General features: G+C 40.4%; 1 protein-coding gene across 3 annotated transcripts; it reads left to right on the top strand.

Annotated features, from left to right (window-relative positions):
• The first annotated feature begins 9,714 nt into the window (after nt 1-9,714).
• LOC104593021 (uncharacterized) lies at nt 9,715-27,098 on the top strand. 3 transcript variants are annotated; one of them, XM_010252642.3, is made up of 5 exons: nt 9,721-10,327; nt 11,251-11,287; nt 11,436-11,672; nt 11,768-11,815; nt 26,446-27,098. In XM_010252642.3, the coding sequence occupies exons 1-5, from the start codon at nt 10,026-10,028 to the stop codon at nt 26,938-26,940; spliced, it is 1,119 nt and encodes a 372-aa protein (XP_010250944.1). In that variant the 5' UTR covers nt 9,721-10,025; the 3' UTR covers nt 26,941-27,098. The 3 variants fall into 3 exon arrangements, with proteins under 3 accessions (XP_088757735.1, XP_010250944.1, XP_088757736.1); XM_088901610.1 differs by lacking the exon at nt 9,721-10,327 and adding an exon at nt 10,364-11,142; XM_088901609.1 differs by lacking the exon at nt 26,446-27,098 and having other exon boundaries at nt 9,715-10,327; nt 11,768-19,289.
• The last annotated feature ends 264 nt before the right edge of the window (nt 27,099-27,362 follow it).

The following is a 27,362-nucleotide window of genomic DNA, read 5'->3' as shown; positions in this document are numbered from 1 at the left end:
GGCTGCTTGTTTGCTCTTACATCCATAAACCATATAATTTCTACAATATATAAAATTTGTTTTCATTTAAAAAAATGTATGGTTTTGATGGTCGCAAATTCACGTATTATTTTTCTTAATAAAATTAACTTATTTTTGCCTTTCAAAACAAAAATAAAATTCAAAAACATGTTTTTGTATTTTTTTAATTTAAAAAACAAAAACCATTCATGTTGTAAAACGGTAAAACACTACATAAATAATATATGTTAATAATGTATATATCTAATCTATTGATTATATTATATATAAATGTTAATTTGATGTATTTCAACTTTCAATGCGACTGGTGAGCGTTGAGAGATTGATCGATACACGCTTCTCCTTTTTTCCTCAAGGAATGGGAAATAGTTTATGTGTGCTTTCTACGAATTCACTTGGCACAACCACCGCCATTTTCAATTTTTCATTAATGGTTGGGTATCTCTATTAATTATTTTGTGATTCAAAGAGCCCATAATCAAATTTATTAATTATGATTTATGTTTGATTTGAAGGAAAAGGTATGAAAATCTATACAAAGTTTATAAATGTTTTCTTGCTTTTTCTTTCTTTTCCCTACTTTTTCCTTCAAACCAAATATAGCCTAAATAGGGAAATGGGGAAGGCAAGAGAAAGGCAGCCGCTCAAGGTCCTTTTTCATCGATGCTTATGGGAAAGGACTGAACAATAGCCAACAGGGCACTTCTTTGCTAAAAATTAAAATAAATTTGGATAAATTTCTGAAAGCTCCCCTGAAGTTTAGTAATTGCAATTATCTTCCTGAACTTTTTGATATAGTTGCAAGTAGATTCCTTTTGTTAAAAACTTCTAAAGGTACAAAAATGTCTAAAATATTCGTACCATTATAATTTGAGCTGGTTTTTACAAAAAAAAAATAATAATAATAATACAAATTTTATGAACAAAAAAAAAAAGAGAATGTAAAGTCGTAGCTTTACCTTTGAGGCGATTGATATGAAGGACAAATGTGAAAAATAAATCAATTTCGGAAAATAAATTGGAAGGGCTTAGAGTAGTGATTGATATGAAGAGGAAATTTGAAAAATAGACATTAGCCAAAAGTAGCTGCATAGGTATTTTGAACATTTTCATGCCTTCTTGTTAGAGGATTCTAAAGAGGGGATCTACTTGTGATGGTGCTAAAAAGTTTTGGAGGGGTAATTGCAATTACCAAACTCCAGGAGAGGTTTCAACTAATGTTTTCAAAACCGAACTAGACCAGACGATTGGACTGAAAAAAAAAAAAAAAGTAGGAACTAGTGGTTCCGTTTCACCTCAAAATCACTTTTTGGCCAAAATTCGTTGATTTGGTCAATGAACCGTTGACCTAGGTATTTGAATCATCAAACCATCAATCCGGACAATGGTTTATGGCCATTTTTTGTTTTTTGTTTTTTGTTTTTTTTTTTTAATTTTTTATCAGAGTGGGTCATCCATTCGGACTGGACAGTCAAACCATTCAACCAGAGAACCAGACCCAAAACAGTTCCTTATCTGGTCCGATTTTAAAAACCTTAGTTTCAACAACAGTCAGACAAAACAAGGCAATGAAGAAAATTTCTCCTTTTTTTGAATTTTTTATTTTTTTATTCCATGTCATTTTTGAAACAACCAATGAGATGCATGTTCCCAATAACCTAAATAATCTCTTCTCCTAAAATTTCTCCTAAACTACCTCTCCCACTATACCCACTTTCTCCTAAATTATCTCTAATTCCTATTTATCTTCTAAATTATCTCTAATTTCAATTTATCCCCTTCCCACTTTTTATCTATATCTATCTAAAGAAAGTTGGGATTAAAAATTTTAAGATTATTTAAATATTCTAACGAAATTATATAATAATTTTAAAATATTTATTAAAAATACAAAAATTATTTAGAAATATATAATAGCTTTAAATAAATAAAATTCAAATGACAAAAAATTTTAAATATTTTACATATTACTTAAATATTTAAATAACCAAATATTTAACATAACTATATTTTAAATGGTTAAAATAACGAAAATGTGTAATAAATTTCTTAAAAGTAGAAAAATAATTGTTACATAATTATCAAATTAATAATAATTTAATATCTTACAAAATTAATAATAATTTAATATCTTACAAAATTAATAATTAATTTATGTATTAATAGTATAAATTGTAATTTTATGGATTATTAAATTCAATAAATAAAAAAAATATTTAAATATTTTACATATTATTTAAATATTTAAATAACTAAATATTTAACATAGCTAGATTTTAAATAGTTAAAATAACGGAATTATGTAATAAATTTAAAAAATTTCTTAAAAGTAGAAAAATAATTATAACATAATATTGAAATTAATAATAATTTAATATCTTACAAAATTAATAATGAAATTATGTAATAATAGTATAAATTATAATCTTATGGATTATTAAATTCAAAAAATAATTAATATTTTATATATTATTTAAATATTTAAATAACTAAATATATTAAATAACAAAATGTTTAACATAAATAGGTTTTAAATTAGTTAAAATAAAAAAGTTATGTAATAAATAACTCATAAAAATTAATATTTATTAATAATAATTTTAAAATCTTAATATATATTTATTATATAATTATATATACTAATATTAATATTTATTGTATTTCAGTAATTGTTTGTTGTTTTTTGTGATAAATGTATTTTCAATAATTATGTATAAATTTATATTTGTTTTGTTATTTAACAGAAAACTTTCAATAATTATTGGAGATTAAACTAATATTATTGAAATTTTTAAATTTTGTTTACTGTACTTATTGTATTTTTGTTATAACTTATTGATTAAAATTTATTAGAGATTAAACTATTATTTGAGATTATACTATTTATTGATTAATTTAATATATTTTTTGTAATTATTGTATTTTTTTTCATTATCAATTTTTTTCAATAATTGTGTATTTTTGCTATAAACTTTTAATAATTATTGAAGATTAAACTATTGTTATTTATCAGGGATGAGACTATTAATTTAGCTGAAATTATGATATTCATAAGTTGTAGGCTGTTTGCCCAACCAAATTGACTTGGTAAGGTTGGGGAGTTGGTCAACTGAAACCGCCTGACCATTTGTGAAAACCAACCCACTCAAGTTGTATTGGTTTGGGTCAATTTTTTTGTTTGGTCAGTCAGTTCAAAAGATTTAAACTTAAAAAATAAATTTAGATTTTAAAAATTATAGTGCAATTGTTAAAAAATAAATTTATGATATAAAATATTTTAGACTAAGAAATATGGGAAAATTTTTACTTTTCCATATTAAAAATTATATTTAAAATATAAAATATTAATATATATCAATGGTCAAGTCATCCGATTTTGGTCAGTTTACAAATGGCCAAAGCGAAATTGATCCAACTTGGTCGAGTTGAGAAATTTTTGAACCAAAACTGACCTAAAATACTAGAAAACTGACCAACTCGGGTCAAGTTGATTGGGTTGGTCAGTTTCATCTGTTTGATGAATAAACCTAACTAAAATTAATTATTGTTATTTTTGTATTATAAAAAAATTATTAAAAGTAGTATATAAAATATGAATAATGATTAATTATTAAAAAAGTTGAAAATATAAAACAATTGTTATACTCTTGTGTGTTTCTATTAGGATCATTTACTAGAACACACCTTATTGTTTTACATATTTACTTAAACTTACTTTATAGTTTTCATTTTACTAAAATATCACATATATTTTACAACTTATTTACTTAATTAACATTTTAATTAAGGAGTGTTTGTTTTGCCATTAGGCCCATGAATTTTTATTCCAAAAATACCCTTAACATTTTTTTGTACAAAAAACAAAATTAACCAAATATAGCTAATAGAGTGGTTGCTCATGTCTTATTAGGGGGAAAAATGGTATTTTTGTTTTTATTTTCTTTTGATTAAATTTATTTAAATGAATATTAGGATCAACATTGTTATCTAATGGAAGATTGATTAAATCCATTACAAATTATAAGTGGTATTTTAATAAAATACAAACCATATGATAGATTTTAGTAAATCCATGAAATTATAAGGGATGTTTTAGTAAATGACACTTTCTATTATTCAGCTTTCAGTTAACAAACCCCGTGTATCGCACGGATCCCCACTAGTTTACCCCATAAAATTTGTGCTGTTTTGTCTTTCCTCGTTCAATTGACACCAGTTGGTAGCTACTCGAGTTTTGGTGGCATTCCCCTTGGAAGAATTATTTGTATGAGTATTCATTGGTTTATTTTATTTTTCTTTTTCTAATGAGATGTCCGTGGGGTTTATCTCATATCATCAATTGTCGAGGACACAATTTCACCTTTTTTTTACTTTGAGCTTGACATGATCAATTAATTAATGTTTTCAGATCTAATGAGAAATAGGGGAAAATTAAAAAGATCAATAGGCAGCTTAAATACGGAGTACCAATTTATACTGGGCATTCCTTGAATCCTAATCTGACTTTTAATCTCGTTGATTATTTCTTTTCGGGAGAAAAAAGAATAAATATAGAGAGAAAGAAAAAATCATTCTCAATAAAGTGGGTTTGTTGTTGAACCATATACCGATGGTCATGGCGGCACGAGCCAAGCAAAAACAAGAAGACAGGTTAAGGTCATAGTACTGTGATATTCAGCACCAAATGTCCAAAAGTAAAACAAATTAAGGACGGGTCATGCACATACTCACATTGGACTGGGGCTGGGTCGAGTCAAATCTGATGAAAATACTCATCCTGGATTGTATCCATCCATCGTGGTTCGGTCTTCGGCCAGGGAGAGACATGGATAGAGTAGTCGGATTGGAGGTTAATTGGACGGAGCGGGTGGGAGGGAGGCCAGCAGGTTCAACTAGTACTTTCCCTGGACCGACTCTCTCATCCTTATTAGTAGTTGTGACTTGAGTCTTGTGTCTTCACCTTTCACACAATTCACAAATCACAATATTTTGTGGGATTTTCCGTTTGAGCGCTAGCGCTGGGAAATCTCATTCATACCCACTAGACACGATACATAAAATTGTGTGAAAAAGGAATGAATGATGATGGAATATATCTACGTCTATATAAGTAGTGAGTGGGGCTTTTTTTTTTCTTTGCTCCAAAAGAGATTCAAACTGACCCATTCACAGAAAGTAAGATTTGACGTGACATCCATCGAATGCATGAACGAGCAATCCAGTTCCAGTTCTTCCGTTTAGCTACTATGAATTCATCAACGTCAGTGATCGATGGATCAGTCTTATTAATTGTTGGCTTAAGGTTAATGCATGTCTTCTAAGTTCTTTTACTTGAGCTGAAAAAGACATACTACTAATAACTCCATGTTGATTTGTGTATTTGGGTTGCGATTTGCGAGGCCGAGTTCGTCTGGTTTGCAATCAGAATGGTCTATTTTTTGGTTCAGATAGAAGTGAAAACTGGAATTGAAATAAACCGGAATGGGATTCTCATTCTCAAGGCTGTGTTTGGAAACAATGCAAATGGATTGTAAATTTCGGTTTAAGGTAAATTTGCACTCTGTTTCATTTTTGTCTGTATTTGACAACATTATATTTATGCATTGATAAATGACAAAAAATACATTTTCTAATGTATATTTATATTGATAATAAGATGTAAAAGTACATCAATAAAAAAGACGTTAGTTTGATTTCAAGTAGGATTTTGATAAAAAAAAATTCATTATAACTAAAAATCTATTTAATAAAAAGATATATTTGTCATTGCAAAATTAACCCAATTTTATAATTTATATGAACCATTTTATACTCTATTCACAAGGAGTGAATGACTATTCCTTCAATTGGACAATACCATTCCATCAAAAATGGGAAGGGGCCGGATTTCAATTCCAACCAACCTAATATAATTGGAATCAGCCATTCCAATTTGGATTCCAGACTCTTTCCAGTTAACCAAATAAACCCTCAAATTTTTAAACATATTGCAAGTAAGGTTGGGTAACTTGGGTTAACAGGAAGATGAGTTGAGTAATTGTATTAAAATGATCTTTGCAGCCCATGTTTAATAAATATTATTAAAAGAAATTAAGTAATAAGTACTATGCAATTAGTGAGTGTTGCAGTGGATGCTCACTAAACGACACGCAGCCCAGAGTGTAATGTTGATGTATAATGTAATATACATGTAATGCTCAATGTTCAAACGATTAGACAGCCCGATTCTTTTTCTTTGAACCAATCCAAAACATCTAAAAAACCGTGGGTTCAGGTGTTGGTATTGTATTGGGTTAAATCAACAATAGTTCCTATTGCTTTTATCCTGTCCCAACCCATGAACCAATGTTAAACTTGGTCCATGATCCAGATAATTAAGACATTAATTATTCCAAACATCCCTAATTAATAACTAGACCAATTGGATAGTTGGTTCTAAAATCCAAATCGAATGTTGTTGTTGTGGGTGACCCGGTCCCGGGTTGATCTCATCGCCCAATGTTATCAATTACCAGGCCCTGCAACTGAGCAAAGCCATCCTGGAATGGAGATCGGAGGCGACAGTAAAACAAATACATGTGGTTAGGATTTAGAAATTTCCGAAGTTTCATGTTTCTCTCTCTCTCTCTCTCTGGTATTATCATTTCTTTGCTTGTACTCTAAATTAATACAATACATCCATCGTCGTCGTCATCATCATCATCAACCCAGGGACCACTCAATTTGTTGTAACGTGCTTGTCTTTTTCATTTTCGCTTTCCTGGTTAATATCACCAGTTTTCTGGCTTCCGGCTTCCCCAAATTCAAATGAAGCGGACGCGCAACTCTAGTTTTCAACCTTTTAACTCTTTAAGAGTGAGAGAACGAGGTATATACACGTCGTCCGTCAATCCGGGATAAGACGACAGTAGATAAAAAGTCAAGCAGTAAATTGGTTGGTGGGACCCACGGAAACAGGCATCCACTTGATGTGTCTCTCCTCCCCACCTGAGGAGTGAGGAGTGAGGAGTGAGGAGCGAGGAGAACTGGAGTCTGGAGACGAGACGACAGCTCAGGACTCGGGACTCGGGGGGCTGCCCTGTTTGGAGTATAGATTTGTTTATCCCCCTAATTCTCCAAGGCTGAAGCCTGAAGTTCGTCACCACTTCGCAGTTGGATTAGAGGCCGGAATTATTTACATCTTTTCGCTTTAGGAAACAACGACGCAAAGCTCAAGCACTTTTCCCATGTTATATTACATTATTACAAGATATATGTATATAATATCTTATAATAATTAAAGTATAAATAAAGAAAGAAGAGAAAAAAAAAAAAAACAAACAATGGGGATGAGTGGGGGAAGAGATAAAATAAGCAGTGTGATGAAGAAACTGTCTTGGAGTAAAGCAACATCCTACCCACCGACGTATGGAGAGTTGGAGACGTCTTTGCTTTGCTCCAACAAATAATAGACAAGGAATAATACAATGATAAAAATAGCAGGGGTGACTGAAGAGTGTTGACTCCACCGTCCACCGTACCGAATTACCCATACCGTTAATGATAGAGATGTTATGTTTCAACTTTCAACTTTGAAGCGCTCTAGAAATTTGCTTTTTAATTAGTTGTTACCATTGTCTCGGACCCATCAACAATCCACGCTCTCATCGCTCATCATCCCTTTTAAATGTACGGATTCGACTATGGTGCCGGAGAGATATGATATGATACCGGAAAAATTATAAAACAGTGATTTCATTAAATCTATCTAACTATTTCTATTTGCTAGTTGGATTATGCCCATATTATATAATTGAAAGTGCACATTTACCCTTATCTAATTCTTCAAGGAAGAAGAAAGGGTCCTTAGATGGTCCACAAATGTTTAAGAGGTATGGTGTTATAGTCAAACAGTAAGAATACGTCAAGTATCATAAAAAATTAGAAATATTGACAAAGAATTATGTTGTTATAGTCAAACAGTACCCATATGGACCATCTTTTGTAATGGTTTCACATGGAAGTTCCCTCGCAAATGCTACAGTAAAGTCTAACTTTTCTAGACTATACCATAAAACCAACTTCCATGAGTCATACGCCCAATCAATTTAGTAAGTTGCCCACTTAGGTCTTGTTCGTTTTTCAGTAAGTTATTTATCAGGGTAAATGGAATTATTTGGGTAAGTTTTTCTTGGGAAACACTTTGGCAAGTGCATTTACTCATTTTCTTTAACTTCTCATGTAAATAAAGTAATGACTATTTTAGTCATAAAAACCTATTTATTAAAAGAAACATTTTTGTCCCATTCAAATGTTGACAACTTCTCCCTAAGTGGGAAAGTTATTTACCCGCCTAGGAAAGTAATACCCAGGAAAATAAACTTTCCCTAGTCCCCACAAATCTGAAAAAAGAAAATCGAATTCTTGGTCAATGGGAACTAAAATCCCATTGACCAACTTTCCCCCCTCTCAAAATCCAAAAAAAAAACACCCCCTTAGTGAGTCATATCACCGTGCCTGGTAAGGTATTCTATCAAATCAAACAAAAAAAAAACCCAAACACAACTTAAATTAATAGGATGGGCTATGGGACAAGGATTCCTGCCCAAAACGAGATCTCTTCGAAGGAATTAAATCTCCTTTTCTACATTTATTTACACTAAGGGGACAATCTTTTTTCAGATTTTGAGATGGGAAAGTTGGTCAATGGGATTTTAATTCCCATTGATCAAGAAACCCATGTTTTTTGATCGGATTTATGTGAGGACCAGGAAAAGTTTATTTACCCAGATAAGCGATACCCATCTCCTATAGGTGGGTAAATAACTTTCCCACTAGAGTGAAAAGTTGCCAACACTTGAATGGAACAAAAATGTCCCTTTTAATAATGAATTTTTAATTGTTTATAACTAAAATGGTCATTACCTTCATAGAAAATAAAAAAAGGGTTAATACACTTAACAATTACCTAGATAAATGCATTTATCTGAATAAATAACTTACTGAAAAAGGAATGGGGCGTAAATAAATTATCATTATAATTAGGGTTGTAAATTGAATTGGCCTAACTTACATCTTATATTATTAGAGATGGCAATTTGATTTGCCCTTAATCAAGGTGGACTTTCTAACCACTTATCAAGTTTAGGACAACCCAAAACTAACAAGGTAGGGTGTCTTGAACAAATTTATTTTAGGGGGTTTTATTGTTCAGTCCACCCCTAAAAATGGTCGATGTTAAATCCATGAATAGGATGAAGGGGGGGGGGCTATTAGTAGACTATGAGGGGGCTGTAATTTCAAACTTAGGGACTCGCTTTTTTAACCATGTAAGTATATTTACCCATATTCTTTTATTTTCTAAGTAAATAAAATGACTATTTTAACCATAAAAATCTATTATTAAATGGGACATTTTTGTCCCACTCAAGTGTTGGAATTTTTCCTACAAGTGGAAAAATTATTTATCCACCTAGGAAATAGGTCAACAAAAATAATTTTCTTAATCCTCACATTAATATAAAAAAATAACATAAAATTTTTTATCAATATAAACCAAAATCCCATTAACCAACTTTCTCCTTTCAAAAAAACGCCCCTTAATACATACTATTTGCTTCAACTTCCAACAGGTCAAAGGAACAGCCACCGAGCAGGTGATAATGGAGAAAGGAAAGAATTAATAAAAAAAGCGAAAAGAAACTAGCTATTGTCGTCAAATAAAGACCAAAGACGGAAGACCTCTTTCTCTCTCTCTCCGTCCCTGTCCGTAACACATATTCTCTCTCCTCCTCCTCACTCTCAGTCCTCACATGTAAGTGTGAACCAGAGGAACGGCAACGGAAAAAAAAAGAAAAAAAAAACAGATCTTTCTCTCTCCTTTTTCTAATCTTCTAAACGAGGGAAAGAAGGAATTCAATGGGGTTCTGATTCTGAAAACTAAAAGATTTCTTACACCATTAGATAGAGAAATTGATAGACAGAGAAAGATAGAGACAGGAGAAGGAGAAGAGAAAGCGAGAGAGATGGGAGGAGTGACTTCGTCCATGGCGGCCAAGTTCGCATTCTTCCCACCCAATCCTCCTTCTTACAAGGTAATTGCAGACGAAGTCACTGGTCTCTTGATTCTGAGCCCCTTCCCTCACCGTGAGAACGTCGATGTTCTCAAATTGCCCACTCGTCGTGGCACTGAGATTATGGCCATCTACGTTCGACATCCCATGGCGACCTCTACTGTCCTCTACTCTCATGGCAACGCCGCCGATCTCGGCCAGATGTATGAGCTCTTCATCGAATTGAGTATCCATCTGGGAGTCAATCTCATGGGGTACTATCTTCTACTACTTGTCCTCTTTCTGTCTAAGAAATTTCGTTGCTTTTTTTAATTGTTCGGTTGTTGTACCATCTGGGTTTTGATTTTGCAAGCTATTGATTTATTGGAGAGAGCGTGTTATAGTAAAATTCTGGTCAGCTCAGCTATTTCCGGTTTAGGTTCTACTGGTAATTTTCCCCTTTTGTTCCAAAACATCCTGGAAGCTGTTAAATGGAAGGCGTACTGGATTGCAGGTGAATTGAGCTAATGTCCATCTTGATTCATCTAATTAAACGCTTCAGACAAAGAATGGTGTTAATGTTGGTCCTTCCGGAAAAGGAAAAAAGAACATCAAAAGAAGAAATAGTATTAGAAGAAGATTCTTGGTTTCGGAGTATATACCACCTAATAACCATGTACATATTTACATTATATTTTTATTAGAGAATATTCTAGGTTGGACTTCATAGTTATCTAGTGAATTTAAATCTACCTACTTAGTATCTATGGATAGATCTATCGATCTTCTATGTTAGTGATTGAACCAAGATGAAGTTACTTTTTTTCCACTTTATTATATAGCCAGTTATTGCAGTTGGACTTTGTTGAGAAAAGAGATTCTACCAAAGGGATATGAAGAAGATGGGAACTTAGACAGTTTTACATGGTTAGGATTTATAGCTCAATTTGTTACAAGGGAATCGGTTGAGATTCTTCTATCTACATATAAAAATGGGTTTTGATTCAATGAAGGGTCTCCTACTTGAAGTGATGGTGCTATTTTGAAGTCGGATCTCATTACATTTAACAACCATAACCCACGTTTATTGGTATGGTTCCAATCTTGCACGAATCTAACCTCATGGCATTAATCTGTTTTTGGATCTTGAACCACGAGGAATTTGGAAGATTTCTGATGCATTTCCAATTTTATGCAGATATGACTATTCTGGGTATGGACAATCATCTGGGAAGGTTAGTTTCAGGTTTATTTTTTCTTGAAAAGAATCTCTTCATTCTTTCTCATTGGAAGAAAATGAAAAAAATATATTTATGTAGTATGTTTGATGTAAATTGACATTACCTGAGGACAACCTCTGATTAAGTGTTTTATGCTCTGTAGCCAAGTGAGCAGAATACCTATGCAGATATAGAAGCTGCCTATAAGTACCTTGAAGAGAATTACGGTGCTAAGCAAGAAGATATTATCCTCTATGGCCAATCTGTTGGAAGTGGCCCAACTTTAGATCTTGCAGCTCGTTTGCCTCAATTAAGAGCTGTTGTTCTGCATAGTCCTATACTTTCAGGCTTAAGAGTCATGTACCCTGTGAAACGCACATACTGGTTTGACATCTATAAGGTTACATTTTTTCTTCTCCATGACATTTAACAGAGATTGTAACTCAATATCATTGCATCTGGAGTTTGACAATTGGTTCTCTTCGTCCTGTGCAGAACATTGACAAAATTCCACTGGTTAACTGTCCTGTATTGATCATTCATGTAAGTCCTGGTTTTCTCTTCACTTGACAATTACAATTAGTGATTACCAATCACATGATGGCTTATTCAAGTTACTTATATGAAGCTTGCTTGGACTAGCCTTAAGTAATTCCATGTGATTGAGGTGCAGTAGCCTCTTATACTTAATTTGAATGTTATTTTTGAGACAAACAAATCTGATTTAATATGAAGAAATTAAGAATTTAAAGGAGGAATAATGAGACAACGATTCTACCCATGCTATACGTTGTTCCTATCCTAAGATGTATCAATATGGATATGTTAACAAGTACATGTCTCCCCATCACTCAAGACCGATGGCATGTATAACGACATAATTCAAATCAACAAAACCTTCTCCCAATTATATGGGGTTGGCTACATGTATCCTGTTTCACCATTCAACTCTATTGAGGGCTATATGCTGATATGACTATCCCATTCAATATGTTGGTAGCGTGCTTTTTTTTTGATTTCTTAAGCTAAGTATCATTTTTGAGTAATTGAGTTTTGCTAATTTTACTGAAACTTCTGACATCTACAAATACTTTATAGTATGATTCTTTCAAGAGTTTGACTATGATGCTGGTATCATGTCTTTCCTGCATCATATTTTTTTTCCTTATTTAAAAAGTGCTATTTATATATCTTGGTTCATGCTGTGAAGTATACTGTGAAACATCTAAAACTGGACTGCACACTAAACCATGATGGAGAGAGATGGTTTAGTTCACCGGGTCCAACTTTGGTCAATTGGTTGCACTGATAATATTGGTACCAAGTTCATATAACCTATTATAGCTGTATCATATATATTGGTGCCAATCACTGAACTAGTAATATAGATAAAACCCCTACCTTCCATGATCCCAAACAAAACACTCCCCTTTCTTTGTTTCCTTCTTTCTCTCCTTTTCTCTATCATTCTCTTTCCTCTTCCTTCTCCTCCTCTCATCACTGAATTAGTAACATATTAACATATATTTCGGTGAAAATCATCTGCCATTACATGATGATGGCCCCAGCTATTTGGGGTCTTGGGAGAGGTGAACTAGATATGAACTTAACCTCTGGCATGTTTTTACATGGAGTGACTGCTTTCTGACTAGAACCTGATTTACGTCTGAAGTGACACCTCTAATTTCATCCAATTCTTTCTTTTTATTTAATCCCATTTCATCATCATCTAAGCCCTGTCCCAACTACATGGGTTGGATACATGAATCTTGTTTCACCATTCCATTTTATTCAGTGACATATCCATAGTTAAAGTATAAGTAGTAAGACTTATCTTACTACTTTCTCTGGCACCTTGAATCCATAGTTAAAGTATAAGTAGTAAGACTTCAATCCATGTCCTTTTTGGTCTGCCCCTAGCTCTTCTGGCACCTTCAATTTACAATAGATCTCTTCTTACAAGTTCTGTAGATGGTCTTCTTTGCTAGAGTCTACTTTCTCTCATTTTATCACCTATTGGAGCTATTCGTAAGAATCTTTCTAGTTTTTCCATTCATCCATCTCAGCATTCACATTTTTGTCACATACAATTTTTGGACATGTTTCTTGGCTGCCCAGTGTTCAACGTTCTACTCCATACAACATTGCTGGCCTTACAACTGTTTTATAGAACTTTTCTTTTAGCCTAAGTGGTATTTTCCTATCACATAAGACTCCAGATGCACCATTCCATTTTGTCCATCATTTTCTAATTCTATGGACAACATCCTCCTCAATCTTTGCCTTGTTATGAATAATTGAATGAGGTAATGGAGGAGGTCACTTTGAGTTATCTCTTGGTGTCCAATCCCACTAAGTGTACTCTAATTTGCACTCCTGTTAATATTAAATTTGCATAACATATTTTTTTGTTTTAGTACTACTTATTTTAAAACCTTTTTGATGGAGGGAGATTTGACCCAACTCCTTGGCCATGCGACACGTGGAAGCAACCGAGAGTAACCTGGTAGAAGCGCCAACTCGGCACGGTAGCGGGCCCACAACCCGAGCTCTAAGAAAAAGAGTCCCGAGCTCCCCCAAAGGGGGAACCTACAACCCGAGCTCCGAGCTCCCCAAGGAGGAACCCGAGCTCTCCCTTCGAGGTCCTGAGCCTGAGCCTTACAAGGAGCACAAAAGGCAAAAAACTCGAACTGCCCACCCAGGGGCAGTTCGGGCCACACTTCTATCCGAACTCAAGACCACCTTGCACACCACTTCGGCTCCAAGTTGCCTGATTGAAAAACCGTACTTGACGCCCAGGAAGCCCGTACACGGAGGCGGTGCACCTGACTGATTAGGGGTCCGACACATGACAGTCGCCCGCTAACAGCCACCTGCCACCGCCATCTCAGACGTGGCAGAGACGGCCCTGACAAGGAACAGTGGAGGTTATGACACCCGAACTGGCAACTGGCAACTGGCAGAGGAAATGACACCCGATCCGGCGGAGGTAATGATACCCGAACTGGCAGAGGTATGGAAGTAAGTGTACAGGGTGATTATAAAAGACCCCCATCTCCCAAGGAAGGAGGTATGTGATTCTTGCGCTTTCTGGTCTTGAAGTTCTTCATTTCCCTTGCCTTCTCAAGAGCACTAACTTGAGCTTCGGAGTGTTCCAACCGGGTTCCTCCCCGGAAGTCTCCAAGTTCTTCCTTGTTTCAGGCACCTCTGATTCCATCAGAGGTGAGGTAACCGATAGCTAGGATCGACCGGATTGCGCATCATCATTTGGCGCTGTCTGTGGGAAACTTTCAAAAAGCCTCCCCTATCCTTTAACCCTCTCTCTCAAAGAAACCTTAGCTTCCATGGCTTCCTCCAACAGCAACAGGCACAACGCCGACTTGAATGCTGTAGGGGAACACCCTCAGCCCGCCACTGTATGCATCGGACAATTCACCGTCTCCCTCTCGACGAACGGAATCCCTATCCTCAATGCACCAAGCATGGTGGCACCTGTGAATGTTCTCCTTCCCCTCTCTATTGAGACAACTTTCGCCGAACCCACTGTTGTCCCCCTAGCGACTAGCCAAAACCAGTTCAATGACTTGATGCAGTGCATGCGAGCAATGCAAGCCCAAATGCAGCAATTCCAGCAACATCAGCTCCATCAGCAACAAGTACTGCACCACATTTCTCAGTATCACTATCAACAGCAGTTCCCCCAACTGCCTCTGAACCAACCACAACTCCCACCTCGGCACCCTTCTCCGAAGCTGGTCAAGCCCTCCCCTCAGGGCGGGCGCCTTCACCAAGGAGGAGCCTCTCAACTCCAGGACCCCTCCAAGAGCCAGGCCTCATCCTCGGGTAGGAGGGAAAGACTAATCACCCCCGCCTCGCAGCTCGCTGGCGGATCGGGAACCTCCTTGCCAGTCAAGTCAGCACCTCGGCACTCTAAGTTCGAGCTCCCGCTCACAGAGAACCAGTTTGGCGTCCTGGCAGCGGACTACCAGCAGTCTGGGCCAATCAACCTCGGCAACACCGAGGCAAGTAGCGCCAACACCAGGCCCTCTAAGCAGCAGCGAAGACGCCGGCGAAGTCGCCGAACTACCACCCGCATCCTGCCCGAGCTCCGAGGTAAAGAAGAAACAAGCTCGGATGAGGTAAAAGTTGCCCCTATTCTTTCAATCCCTTCCCCCCTGTCATCAGAACTCCTTGTAGTCCCCATGCCCAAGGATTTCAAACTCCCTCCTCTAGACAAGTATGACGGGTCTTTTGACCCCAACGACCATGTCGATGCTTTCCAGTCCCAAATGCACCTGGCAAGGGCCAGTGAGTCTTGTATGTGTGTGGCGTTCACTACAACCTTCAGGGGAGTAGCCCGCACCTGGTACAAGAACCTTGCCCCCGGGTCGATAAGAAGCTGGACCTAGTTTGTGCAAGTCTTCACCGCGCATTTCGTTACTAGCAAGTGGTGCCCTCGAACCGAGGAGAGCCTCCTCGGAATAGTCCAGAGGGAAGGAGAGTCCATCTGGGGCTATGTCAAACGGTTCAATGACGCGTGCCTACAGATACCGCGCTTAGACCCTGCGGTACAGCTCGCGGCAACCAAGAGGGGAGTGACACACAAGGAGTTCAAGTGGCACATAGTAGGCAACCAGCCCGCGACCATAGCTGAATTCCTCAAGCTCACAGACAAATTTATAAGAATAGAGGAGGAGATCAACCAAAGGACTGAAAGCGGGATCGAAAAAAGGAAGAGGGAAGGCGAACCCTCCAACCCAGATGACAGGAGGAAGAAAGACCCAGCTCGGGGGACAAAACCAAGCCCGCCGTTCCGAGCTCCCTTATCAGGTTGGACGGACTACACGCCCTTGAATGCGAAGCGGGCCGAGATCTTAATGATGATCAAAGACGCCCCGTATGTGAAGTGGCCACCTCGTCTGAAGGGAAACCCGAACGAGAGGAATAAAAACTTGTACTGCAGCTTCCATAGGGACCACGATCATAGTACCGAACATTGTAATAATCTCCGCAACGAGATAGAGGAACTTATCCGTCGCGGGTACCTACGAAATTTTGTACAGCATAATAATAATAATAGTAATAAGACAGGTCGGCAGGGAGAGCACAACAAAAATGCTCCCGAGTCCAGTAGCCAGCCAGCCGCACCGCAGAAGCAGCCCCCGGAGGAAAGACCAGTTCGGGGAACAATCCACGTGATCGTTGGAGGATCAATCGTAGCAGGATGCACCTCGGCAGCATCTCGGGCATCAACCCAGGAGGCCGCCAGAGAAGAACAAAATCCCCCAAAGCGGCCTAGGACGGAAGACCCATATTCTTCATCGAAGATGATGCGCGTGGGGTTCACTATCCCCACAACGACGCACTTGTCATAAAGATGAAGATCAGCGACTTCGAAGTCCGGTGGGTACTCATTGACTCTGGCAGTTCGGCAGGCATCCTTTTTAAAGCGGCCTTCGACAAGCTCCAGTTCCGAGAGAGTGACTTGAAGCCCGCGAGCACCCCGCTGGTCGGCTTCAGTAGAGAAGAAGTCAGACCCTTGGGAAAGGTCACAGTACCTGTGGAAGTCGGCACGTGGCCCAACACGGTAAGACTCAGTCACGATTTCTTGGTGATCACGACCCCCTCCCCCTACAATGCCATAGTAGGTCGGCCGATCACCCACGCTTTAAAAGCTGTGGTATCCACTTACTATTTGGCCATGAAGTTCCCAACGGACTTCGGCATCGGGGTAGTGCGGGGCGACCAGCTCGAGTCCCGTAAGTGCTACGTTGCCGCCCTCAAGGGAAAGGCCAAGGTAACCGGTGACTTCGAACTGGAGCGACCGGTGGAACAAAACGAGTGAGCTGCACCCACGGAGGAAACTGTTCACATCTCTGTCTCGACAGAAGACCCCGCCATTTTACTTCAGGTCGGAGCATTCCTGGAAGAACCCTTGCGATCCGAACTGGTATGCTTCTTACTCAGTAACTTAGATGTTTTTGCTTGGTCCGCGGCAGAAATGCCCGGCATAGACCCTGTGCTCATAACTCACAAACTCAATACTGACCCTGTAGTTAGACCCATTAGACAGAAGAAACACAACTTAGCCCTAGAACACTGGAGGGCGGTCAATGAGGAGGCCAAGAAGCTCCTTGCAGCAGACTTCATAAGAGAAGTTCATTACCCGAGCTGGGTAGCCAACCCCGTTCTGGTAAAAAAGGCAAACGGCAAGTGGCACATGTGTGTCGACTACACCGACCTGAACCGATCTTGCCCAAAAGATTGCTCCCCCCTCCTTAGGATCAACCGCCTAGTGGACGCGACCACGGGACATGAGTTGCTAAGCTTCCTGGATGCCTACTCGGGCTACAACCAAATTAGGATGGACCCGTCCGACGAGGAAAAAACCACATTCATAACTGAGTTCGGCCTGTACTGCTACAAGGTTATGCCCTTCGGACTGAAAAATGCTGGGGCAACCTTTCAAAGGCTTGTGAATAAGCTGTTTCAACCCTTAATTGGAACAAAGATAGAGTGCTATGTAGACGACATGGTCGTTAAGATAGTTTTCGCATGAATTAATACAAGATCTGCATTCTGTCTTTCAAATTCTGCGTCAATTTAACATGAAACTAAACCCAAATAAGTGTGTCTTCGGTGTCACCTCGGGTAAGTTCCTATGGTACATCGTCAATCGGCGCGGTATTGAGGCCAACCTGGACAAAATAAAGGCCATCCTAGATATGAGACCACCTCGAAAGGTAAAAGAGATTCAGAGGTTAAATGGTAGAATAGCTGCTCGGAGTCGTTTTATGTCTTAAGTCAGCAGACCGTTGCCTGCCCTTCTTCAAGGCAATAAAAGGCAAAGGGTTTGAGTGGAACCCGAGCTGCCAGCTCGCATTTGACGAGCTCAAGAAATACCTTGCCAGTATCCCGGTGTTGACCCGGCCCGAAGAGGGCGATGTTTTAGAACTGTACCTCTCGGCAAGCGACGAAGTGGTCAGTTTGGTACTGATAAAAGAAGATCGGGTCCAACGACCCATCTACTATGTTAGTAAAATATTACAGGGAGCAGAAACAAGATATCCAGAGATAGAAAAGCTAGCCTATGCGCTGGTCATGGCAGTCCGCAAACTCCGACCATATTTCCAAGCCCATACCATCATCGTCCTCACCGACAAACCCTTGAGGAAAGTATTACTCAGGCCCGAGGTCTCTGGTCGATTGACGAAGTGGGCCATCGAACTCAGTGAGTACGACCTCCAGTACAAGCCACGAACCGCTATCAAAGCTCAAGCCTTGGCGAATTTTGTTGCAGAATGCACGTTCAGCTCCAAGGTCCTCAGCCCGGTTGAGCACGAGGCTCCCAGTTCGGGTGAGCTCAGTGCTCCCAAGCCGGTTGAGTCCGAGCCTCGTGAGGTCGCACCCAGTTCGGTATCTCTCTTGGTTAGGCCGGGCGCGAACTGAGATGAAGAGCCCTGGATCCTTCACGAAGATGGCTCCTCAAATCAGTAGGGCAGCGGAGCCGGTGTAGTTCTCCACTGTCCGAGTGGCACGAAACTGGAGTACGCGCTATGCTTTGAGTTCGCGGCATCCAACAACGAGGCAGAATACGAGTTATTGATAGTCGGGCTAGCCCTGGCGCAAGAGGTAAACGCAAAATACATAGTTATCTGCAGCGATTCCTAGCTCGTGATCAACCAAGTTATAGGGGAATACGAAGCTCGCGAGCTAACTATGATCGCTTACTTGGCAAAGGTAAAAGATGCTCTGCTTAGCTTCCAGTCACACTTCATCAAGCAAATCCCGAGGTCAGAGAACGCTGAGGCCGACGCCCTGTCCCAGCTAGCCAGCACCAGTGACAACACCATGAGAACTGTGTACATAGAGGACTTACCTCGGCCTAGCATTCTCCACGGGGCAGAGGAGGTCGCTCCTGTCGCCCAAGCAGAACCGAGCTGGATTGATCCACTCGCGAGCTTCTTGCTACATGGAACCCTACCCGCAGAATGCAACGCCGCCAGGAGGGTAGAGCGCCAGGCAGCCAAGTACGTCATGATAGACGGACGACTGTACCGAAGATCCTACACGCTCCCCTACCTGCGCTACTTGCGACCTCTCGAAGCCGAGCTCGTACTCCTCGACATTCATGAAGGCCTATGTGGCGGACACCTAGGGGGCAGGGCCATCGCTTAGAAGACACTACGACAGGGGAACTATTGGCCAACAATGAAAGCAGACGCCGTCAGGCTAATCAGGAAGTGCGAGAAGTGCCAAAAGCACACCAATATTCACCATCAGCCCGCCGCCAACCTCCCTCACCAGCCCATGGCCCTTCGCACAATGGGGTATCGACCTACTCGGGCCATTCCCGCCAGCAACAGGAGGAAGGAAGTTCCTAGTAGTGGCAATAGACTACTTCACCAAGTGGGTTGAAGCTGAAACTCTCGTAACCATCACAGCTCGAAACGTCCAGAACTTCTGGAAGAACATAGTGTGCCGCTTCGAACTACCTCGGGTGCTGATCTCCGACAATGGCAAGCAGTTCAAGGACATCAAATTCCAAGAGTGGTGCCAAGGCATGGGGATCCGGCAAAACTTCACGTCGGTTGCGCACCCACAAGCAAACGGTCAGGCAGAAGTCACGAACAGAGCTATCCTGTGGACTAAAAGCCAGGCTAGACCGAGCTAAAGGATTATGGGCAGACGAGCTGCCCAGCGTCCTATGGGCATACCGAACTACAGAGAAGACTGCCATTGGAGAAACTCCCTTCAACCTCACCTATGGCACGGAGGCAGTCATCCCAACCGAAATCGAAATCCCCTCACTTCGGTTGGAAGCATACAATGACAATACTAATAACGACGAGCTACGTACCAACCTCGACCTACTTGACGAGGTGAGGGACCTCGCATACATCAGAACCGCAACGTACCAGCAAAGGGTAGTTCGGTACTACAACGCCAGAGTTAAGAAACGAAACTTTCGCGTCGACGACCTGGTCCTCCGCAAGATCATGGTACCTGAGCCAGGCATTGGCAAACTCGGGCCGAACTGGGAAGGACCCTATCGAGTAAAGAGAGTACTCGGGGGAGCATACGAGCTCGAGACCCTGGAGGGTAAACAGATACCCCGGGTATGGAACATCGTCAACTTCAGACGATTTTACCTATAAATTATCAAACTAAGCAGGCCATGAGCCACTACCAGAGCCTAAGGGCCAGAATGCCGAGCTAACAAAGACATCGGCACCCTAAGGCCCAGAATGCCAAGCTAACAAGGACCTCGGCACCGTAAGGGCCAGAATACCGAGCTAAAGATGACCTCGACACCTCATCAACGAAAGCAATCTGCACAAGTATGGAACCCGAGGTGCATAGCCCAGGGCCTAATTCAGCCTATGTTAACTAACCCGGGCGGAGAACAGATCGGGCACATAGTCAGCTCGGCGAAAAAAAAAAAAAATGAAAAGAAAATAACTGCCCAACACTTTTGCCAAAAAAGGGGAAGTGTTCATTGCAAAATGAACTTGTTTACACTTCATCCAAAAAAAAAAAAAAAAACACAAACGAGCTCACAAGCCCGGAGGTTAATCTTCCTCGCCTTCAGAAGGGACTTCGACAATACCTGAAGGTCCCGCTTCGTCTTCGGAATCCGTATCATCATCAGCTGCAGCAGCCATTTCCGGAGTGATGCGTGAAGTGGTTATGGCACTAATATTGAGCTCGGGGTACGTGTTCCTTATCATCCATCGGCTCAACTTGAAACCCCTTTTGTACGAGCCCACCATCATGTCGTCAAAACGCGGCGAAGCGATGTAATCCTCGACGGCTTTCACCTTCGCCTCTTCGACGGCCTGAGAGAAGATCTGAGTCTTCTCCCTGATATCTTCCTGAAGGTACTCGATCTGATGCTCCAGATCCAACTTCAGGTCCGCCATGTGTCTCACCACCATTCCTAAGGCCTCTTTGTCCCTCCGAGACCTCGTTAGCTTGGCTCGCGCAGCACGGGAAGCCGCTTCGGCAGCTTGCGCTCGCTTCAAGCCCCTCTCCGCCTGGATTGCCAAAGCGTGGATAGAGGAGTTCACCTGCCAGAACGAGAAAAAATCAGCTCGGTAAAAAAAAAAAAAACACTACTTCAACTTACCACCATGGCGTGAGAGGCAGCTCGAGCGCCTATGAGATTTGTAGGAAGATCGGCCCACACTGCAACCTCCTCGGGGCAAGTGGCCTTCTTGCTTTTTCGGAGACTGTAGCTCGGCGTCAGCACGCTCCCAACCTCATCGTGACTTCCCGAGCCTGAAGGCATAGCCCGGGTATAAGCAATGTCGGCATAGGGGACCCTTGCCGCTTCCTGAATTGGAGGGGGCACCTCGGGCTCCGCAACCCGGGAAGGATCGGCGTGGACCCGCTTAGCAACTCGCTTCCTCCTTTTCATGCCAGCAAACAAGTTCGCACCCCGAGTCTTCTCTGCCTCCATAACACCTGCAAAAAGAAGCTCGGTGTCAGAAGATGGGAATAAAAACAAAGCAAAAGCAAGCCTCTGAGCAAGAAACCTACCCGAACTCAGACCGGTTTGAATAAGCTTGTCCTCCGTCAGGTAGACTTCACACTTGAGCCCAAGCCGGGCCCAGTCCTAGAGGCCCTTCACCGTATCTTCGTCTAATGCGACACCGAGGTCAGGAACGGCCAACCCCCACTCAGTAGGGAATGGCCACCCCGTAGCACTTCGAACCACGAAGTAGTCCTGCTTCCATGTAAAAGCTTGAAGCTCGGACGAGGTGACAAGTAGTACGCCCTCCTACGCCCGGGCAGGGGACCTGCTTGTTTCTTAAGCATGAGAATAGCGGAAAAAATTTCCAGGTCCAAAGGAAGGCAGTGTTCATAGCAAAGGGAGATGGTCCCGACAAGGTTGCGGATAGAGTTCGGGTGAAGCTGACCTACAGTGACGTCGAAGTGGTTCATGACCTCGACGATAAGGGGATGGAAGGGAAGGCGTAGCCCAACAACAAGCTGCTTCCGGAATATCACGATCTCATCCGGACCATGCTCCCAAGGAAAGTCGCCCGAGGGTAAAATGTAAGTATACTCCCCGGGCAGGTTGTACTGGGCGATAAGGGACCAAAGCCTCTCGGATGTCATAGTGGAAGGTCCGAACTTATCTGGCACCCGACCTCGACAGGAGGTGGATGCCAAACTACCCGAGGTGACTCGGCCTACGGGCTCTTCCTCGAGCTCTACCTCGGGCCCCGCCTCGAACTCACTAAGGCTGTCGGGGGCAGCAGCTCGGTTCGTAGAACTGGCATCGGACTCCCCCAGGAGACTATCTAAACTACCCAAGCTAGACATCGAAACAAAGAGGGCTGAGGACTCACCAGCAAAAGCTACCAGACTACGAAAAGTGACGCGAGCTCAAGGAACGAATGCTGAAGGATGGCGAAGGACTGTGACCAGGGGCCCCCCACTATTTATAGCCACTGTACTCGCGCATCAACGGCCAAGATCGAAACCATCCAACGACTTCCTACGAAACCGGCTGCGCACCCCCGAGAAAAAGTCGGTTTGGCATGCATTTTTGACGTTCAAAAATTTGAAATCGTTTACGCGCGTGAGCTACACGCAGCCCGGGATTGACCCTTGGCTGAACCAAGCTGACCCTGGTTGAGCCAAGAACACAAGCAGGTCAGACCGGAGAAGTTCCAAACCCAAGGCCAAAGTGTCCCGAGGCAAATCCACCCGTTATCCCGTGAACTCCCCACGCTGGGTCAGGACCCCGGGCATGGGGAGTGGGGGGCAATTGATGGAGGGAGATTTGACCCGACCCCTTGGCCATGCGACACGTGGAAGCAACCGAGAGTGACATGGCAGAAGCGCCAGCTCGGCACGGCAGCGGGCCCACAACCCAAGCTCCGAGAAAAAGAGTCCCGAGCTCCCCCAAAGGGGGAACCTACAACCCGAGCTCCGAGCTAAAGAGTCCCGAGCTCCCCAAGGAGGAACCCGAGCTCTCCCTTTGAGGTCCTGAGCCTTACAAAGACCCCCATCTCCCAAGGAAGGAGGTATGTAATTCTTGCGCTTTCTGGTCTTGAAGTTCTTCATTTCCCTTGCCTTCTCAAGAGCACTAACTTGAGCTTCGGAGTGTTCCAACCGGGTTCCTCCCCGGAAGTCTCCAAGTTCTTCCTTGTTTCAGGCACCTCCGATTCCATCAGAGGCGAGGTAACCGGTAGCTAGGATCGACCGGATTGCGCATCATCACTTTTGTTACTAAGTACTAACATATTTGTCCATTAATCTAATTTTGCATTTAATTGTTTGTTAGTTTCATCAGTTAAGACTGTATCATCAACAAACAACAAGCCCCATGGGACCTCCTTCTGAATCTGTTTAGTCAATTCATCCATTACTAGTGCAAATAAATAAAGACTAAATGCTAAGCCTTGGTGATAGGGGCATCAATTGGACTGGATTTGGTCCAATCCGATCCAGTCCAATGTGAGTCCATTACAATTGGACCAGGTCCAATCCAAATCAGTGAACATCTTGAACCATTTTGGACCAGTCCAATTCAATGTCTGGACCATCTAATCTGTTAAAATTTGTTTTAATTTAGATTAATTCTAACCCAAACCCGTTCCATTGACACCTATATTCTTATCTTCTATCAATGGACCAAATATTGGCTCAATCCAACCCAATTCAATATAAATTCATTACGGATGGATCAGGTCCAATCCAATCCAATAAATACTTTGGACCATTAACTCTGGACTGGTCCAATTCAATATGTCTTGTTGATATGTTCAATTCGTTTGGATGGGGTCCAATCCAAAACTGGTCCATTGACACCCCTACTTGGTGAAAACCTGTTATAACTGTAAAATCTGATGGTACTAACGTAGGCGTTCTAACATTGGTTGTTGCGTCCACCATCATACCCATTTGGAACTCCTTTCTTTTCCAAAACCCACCATATTTAATCCAATTTCTCTTGTTTTTATTCAATACTATATACATGGAAAATGACTAAATTATCTAAAAGAAGCCTGAATAAAGTAAAAACATGTGAAGATAAATGAAATCTTGAAATTGAGTTTTTTAATCATAGCTAATATTTTAAAAGGAAAGGCAGACCTAGTTTCACGGTCAAAGGCTCATTTTGTAAAGTGCTCCTCACTTCAACCCATGTACGCCTCTCACCTGGCTTGTTGCTATATTTGATAAATTGACCATGAATTTAATGTTGAAAAGGTAATTTAAAATATTATATTGTAGGCTGTACTATGATGTTTAGAATTTAAATAACTTAGTGAGTAAGAGTTGAACATACAAGGCCACAACCTTCATGTTAATAATATGATTTCTTATTAAATGAGCTAATAATCTTTTGAAATATTATAAGTTCTTCTTGGCTTTTACCCATTTATGTGCTTACCTTGTATCTAAGTCTCTAGGAACCCCTCACATTTTTAAAATCTAAATAGTTTAAACCTAAAGATTGAACTTTCTAAATTTATTAGGATTTCTTTGTTGTTAAGAATCTTAAGATAGGATTGTGATTTAGGATTTCAGAATTTGAATTGCAAGTAACAATCCAATAACTGATGTGTTTGCTACCCTTTTCCATTTAACAACTAATAAAATTCTTTGGTTATTGTTATCAAGTTTAAAGTTGAAACTTTGAGATCCCTACAAAAATTAGATGGCATATATTCTTTGAAAAGTAAATATGGTATTGATGGAAAACACAACGATATTATGATGTTAGTTAATATAATGTTGTTAAGAATATACTTATCTAAATGTTTAAACACTATTACATATATATACTATGTTTTAATTTATGAAGTTCATTTGTGTCTTGTTATTACTTATTTAAAGACCACTTATAAATTGCAAATGGAAAGATGTTGACTAATCAGATGAACTATTATCAATTCAGCTAAGTCTGAATTGTGGATGTGTGTCGTGTATATGGAAATGGCTATCATGTTCCAGTGTTTGCCTGTAATTTAGGTCTCATCTTTTCCATATACCTGGAGGGGGGGGGGGGGGGGGGGGGGGGGAATCAGAAATCAGTGCATTGAAAGGAATTTGATGATAATGCCAAACCTCCAACTATAGAATGATTTAATCATTAGACAAGAACAATTAATTGAAATTGTTAAGAAGTAGTTTTTCCTTTTTCAAGTCAAAGAGCAAACCAAAGTTCTCTGAAGAATGGACTTGTAGGTGGATGTTCCAAAAGGTGTTGAATGTGCCTTTTTGAGGAGATTAATTCTGTCCATAAATTATTCTTCTAGGGAAACAGAAAAATAGCTATTGGTTAAACTTATGTAACCTAGGCAAGGGAAACAGAGTATACACCTGGGGTTTAACTAATTATAGTTCTTGAAAACATATCCAATCATTTTCCTTTCCTTTTTCTACCTTCTTTCCTTGTCTATATGACTTTTCTGCTTGTCCTATCATCTTTGTATCTTTCCTGTCATTTTGTCTTGAAAATAATTTGTTTCCGTTGGAAATTAATGGAATGGATTGTACCAATTGGTATCACCACTCTTTCTTTTGTTTTTAGTGGTACTAGCATGTTCATCTGAGTCCGTCTTTGATGCCCAGAACAAAATCATTTGCCGTCATTTGCTACAGTCAGTTGTCACGTAGATGCAATGGAATTCCTGGGAGTAGAAAAAAAAAGTAATGAGATACTTCATTATCTCAGATCTGAAGTTAATAAAATATTCATGGCAAGTATATTGTTCTTTTAAGTCTCGAGAAGAAAATATTACTTGAGCTTTAAAATTCTACGTCTTCTATTTTTACCTAGTCCTCTTTACCATATGGATTTTGTTGTTTTTCCAATCATCTCAATCACCTTTGTATTTTATAAGGCTTCCATTTATCAGAAAGCCCTTGAATGAGATTTTGAACCTATAATGTGGTAATATATTCACTTGAAAACTAACTTCATATATATTTCAATGTCTTATGGGATTTTATATGCTGATCAGTGGTCGTAACTCCTGAATTAATGGGTGTCTTCTTGCCAAGTTTTTTTTTTTCTGTTCATATCCATTGCAATGTATGGAGGGTCGCCCTTATCTTGCATGTAATGCTTTCTGGTTGTTGAAGGCGATGCTATCATATGAAGCAGTCATAAACTTGTGTTTGTGACTTTCATCTATATAATTGTGCAGGGAACCTCTGATGAAGTGGTCGACTGCTCTCATGGTAAGCAGCTTTGGGAACTGTGCAAGGAGAAGTACGAGCCGCTATGGCTCAAGGGAGGGAACCACTGTGACTTGGAGCTCTTTCCAGAGTATATTAAGCATCTAAAGAAGTTCATATCGACAGTTGAGAAATCACCACCTTCCCAGAGGAACAGTTCAAGGAAGAGCACAGACAGATTTGAACAATCCAGGCGAAGCACCGACTGTTTTGAGGCTTCAAGGAAGAGCACCGACAGGAGAGAGAAACCAAGGCAGAGCACTGACAAGCTTGAAAAACTGAAAAACCATGACTCTAAGTCTAACAATGTGAACAAGTTAGAAAAGTTAAAGATCTCATTTGATCAAATAGAGAGGTCTCGCAGAAGTGTAGACTGCCATGAGAAGTCTCGTAGGAGCATTGATCACCAGTTGCAGAGAGCACGGAAGAGTGTTGACCGGTTGGATAGAGTAAGGGCTGGGTAGATCTTGAACTGTTGTAAAATTCATGCATGAATTTGGTATTGTGGGAAAAAATATTTGGGCATTTTTATTTATGGTTTTAAGCTGTGTAGTTTGCTTGTGGAAGTTCCATAGTAACTATGGCATGAAATGAGGAAGGGTTTGCTGTTATTATGGGATTCATTCCCTTTGGTTCCTTCTCCGCTTTTATTTTATTTTTTGATATTTTATTAAATTTATAGAGGGTCCTCATAACTAGACCTGTTCATGGGTCGGGTGGCCCGACGGGCCGGCCCGGCCTGGCCCGACCCTCGGACGGGCTTGAACATGCTTATAGGCCCACGGGCTTAAATTCGGGCCAAAAAGCCAGGCCCGCAATAAATTCGAGCCGGGTTCGGGTTTTGTCAAAATAGCTCTGCCCAAGCCCGGCCCGACCCGATCTAATA

The sequence above is a fragment of the Nelumbo nucifera genome, chromosome 3 (genome assembly GCF_055504915.1).
Source record: "Nelumbo nucifera cultivar China Antique chromosome 3, China Antique-T2T, whole genome shotgun sequence".
Taxonomy (NCBI): domain Eukaryota; kingdom Viridiplantae; phylum Streptophyta; class Magnoliopsida; order Proteales; family Nelumbonaceae; genus Nelumbo; species Nelumbo nucifera.
Note: the sequence above shows the minus strand (reverse complement) of the source record. Positions and strands in the feature narration are given on the sequence as shown.

What these genes read in the sequence shown, in the direction of transcription:
- LOC104593021 (XM_010252642.3), top strand. Translation starts at nt 10,026, where the DNA reads ATGGGAGGAGTGACTTCGTCCATGGCGGCCAAGTTCGCATTCTTCCCA. An exon ending in ATGGACAATCATCTGGGAAG is followed by an intron (nt 11,288 to 11,435) that starts GTTAGTTTCAGG and finishes TATGCTCTGTAG; the next exon opens with CCAAGTGAGCAGAATACCTA. An exon ending in ACTGGTTTGACATCTATAAG is followed by an intron (nt 11,673 to 11,767) that starts GTTACATTTTTT and finishes CGTCCTGTGCAG; the next exon opens with AACATTGACAAAATTCCACT.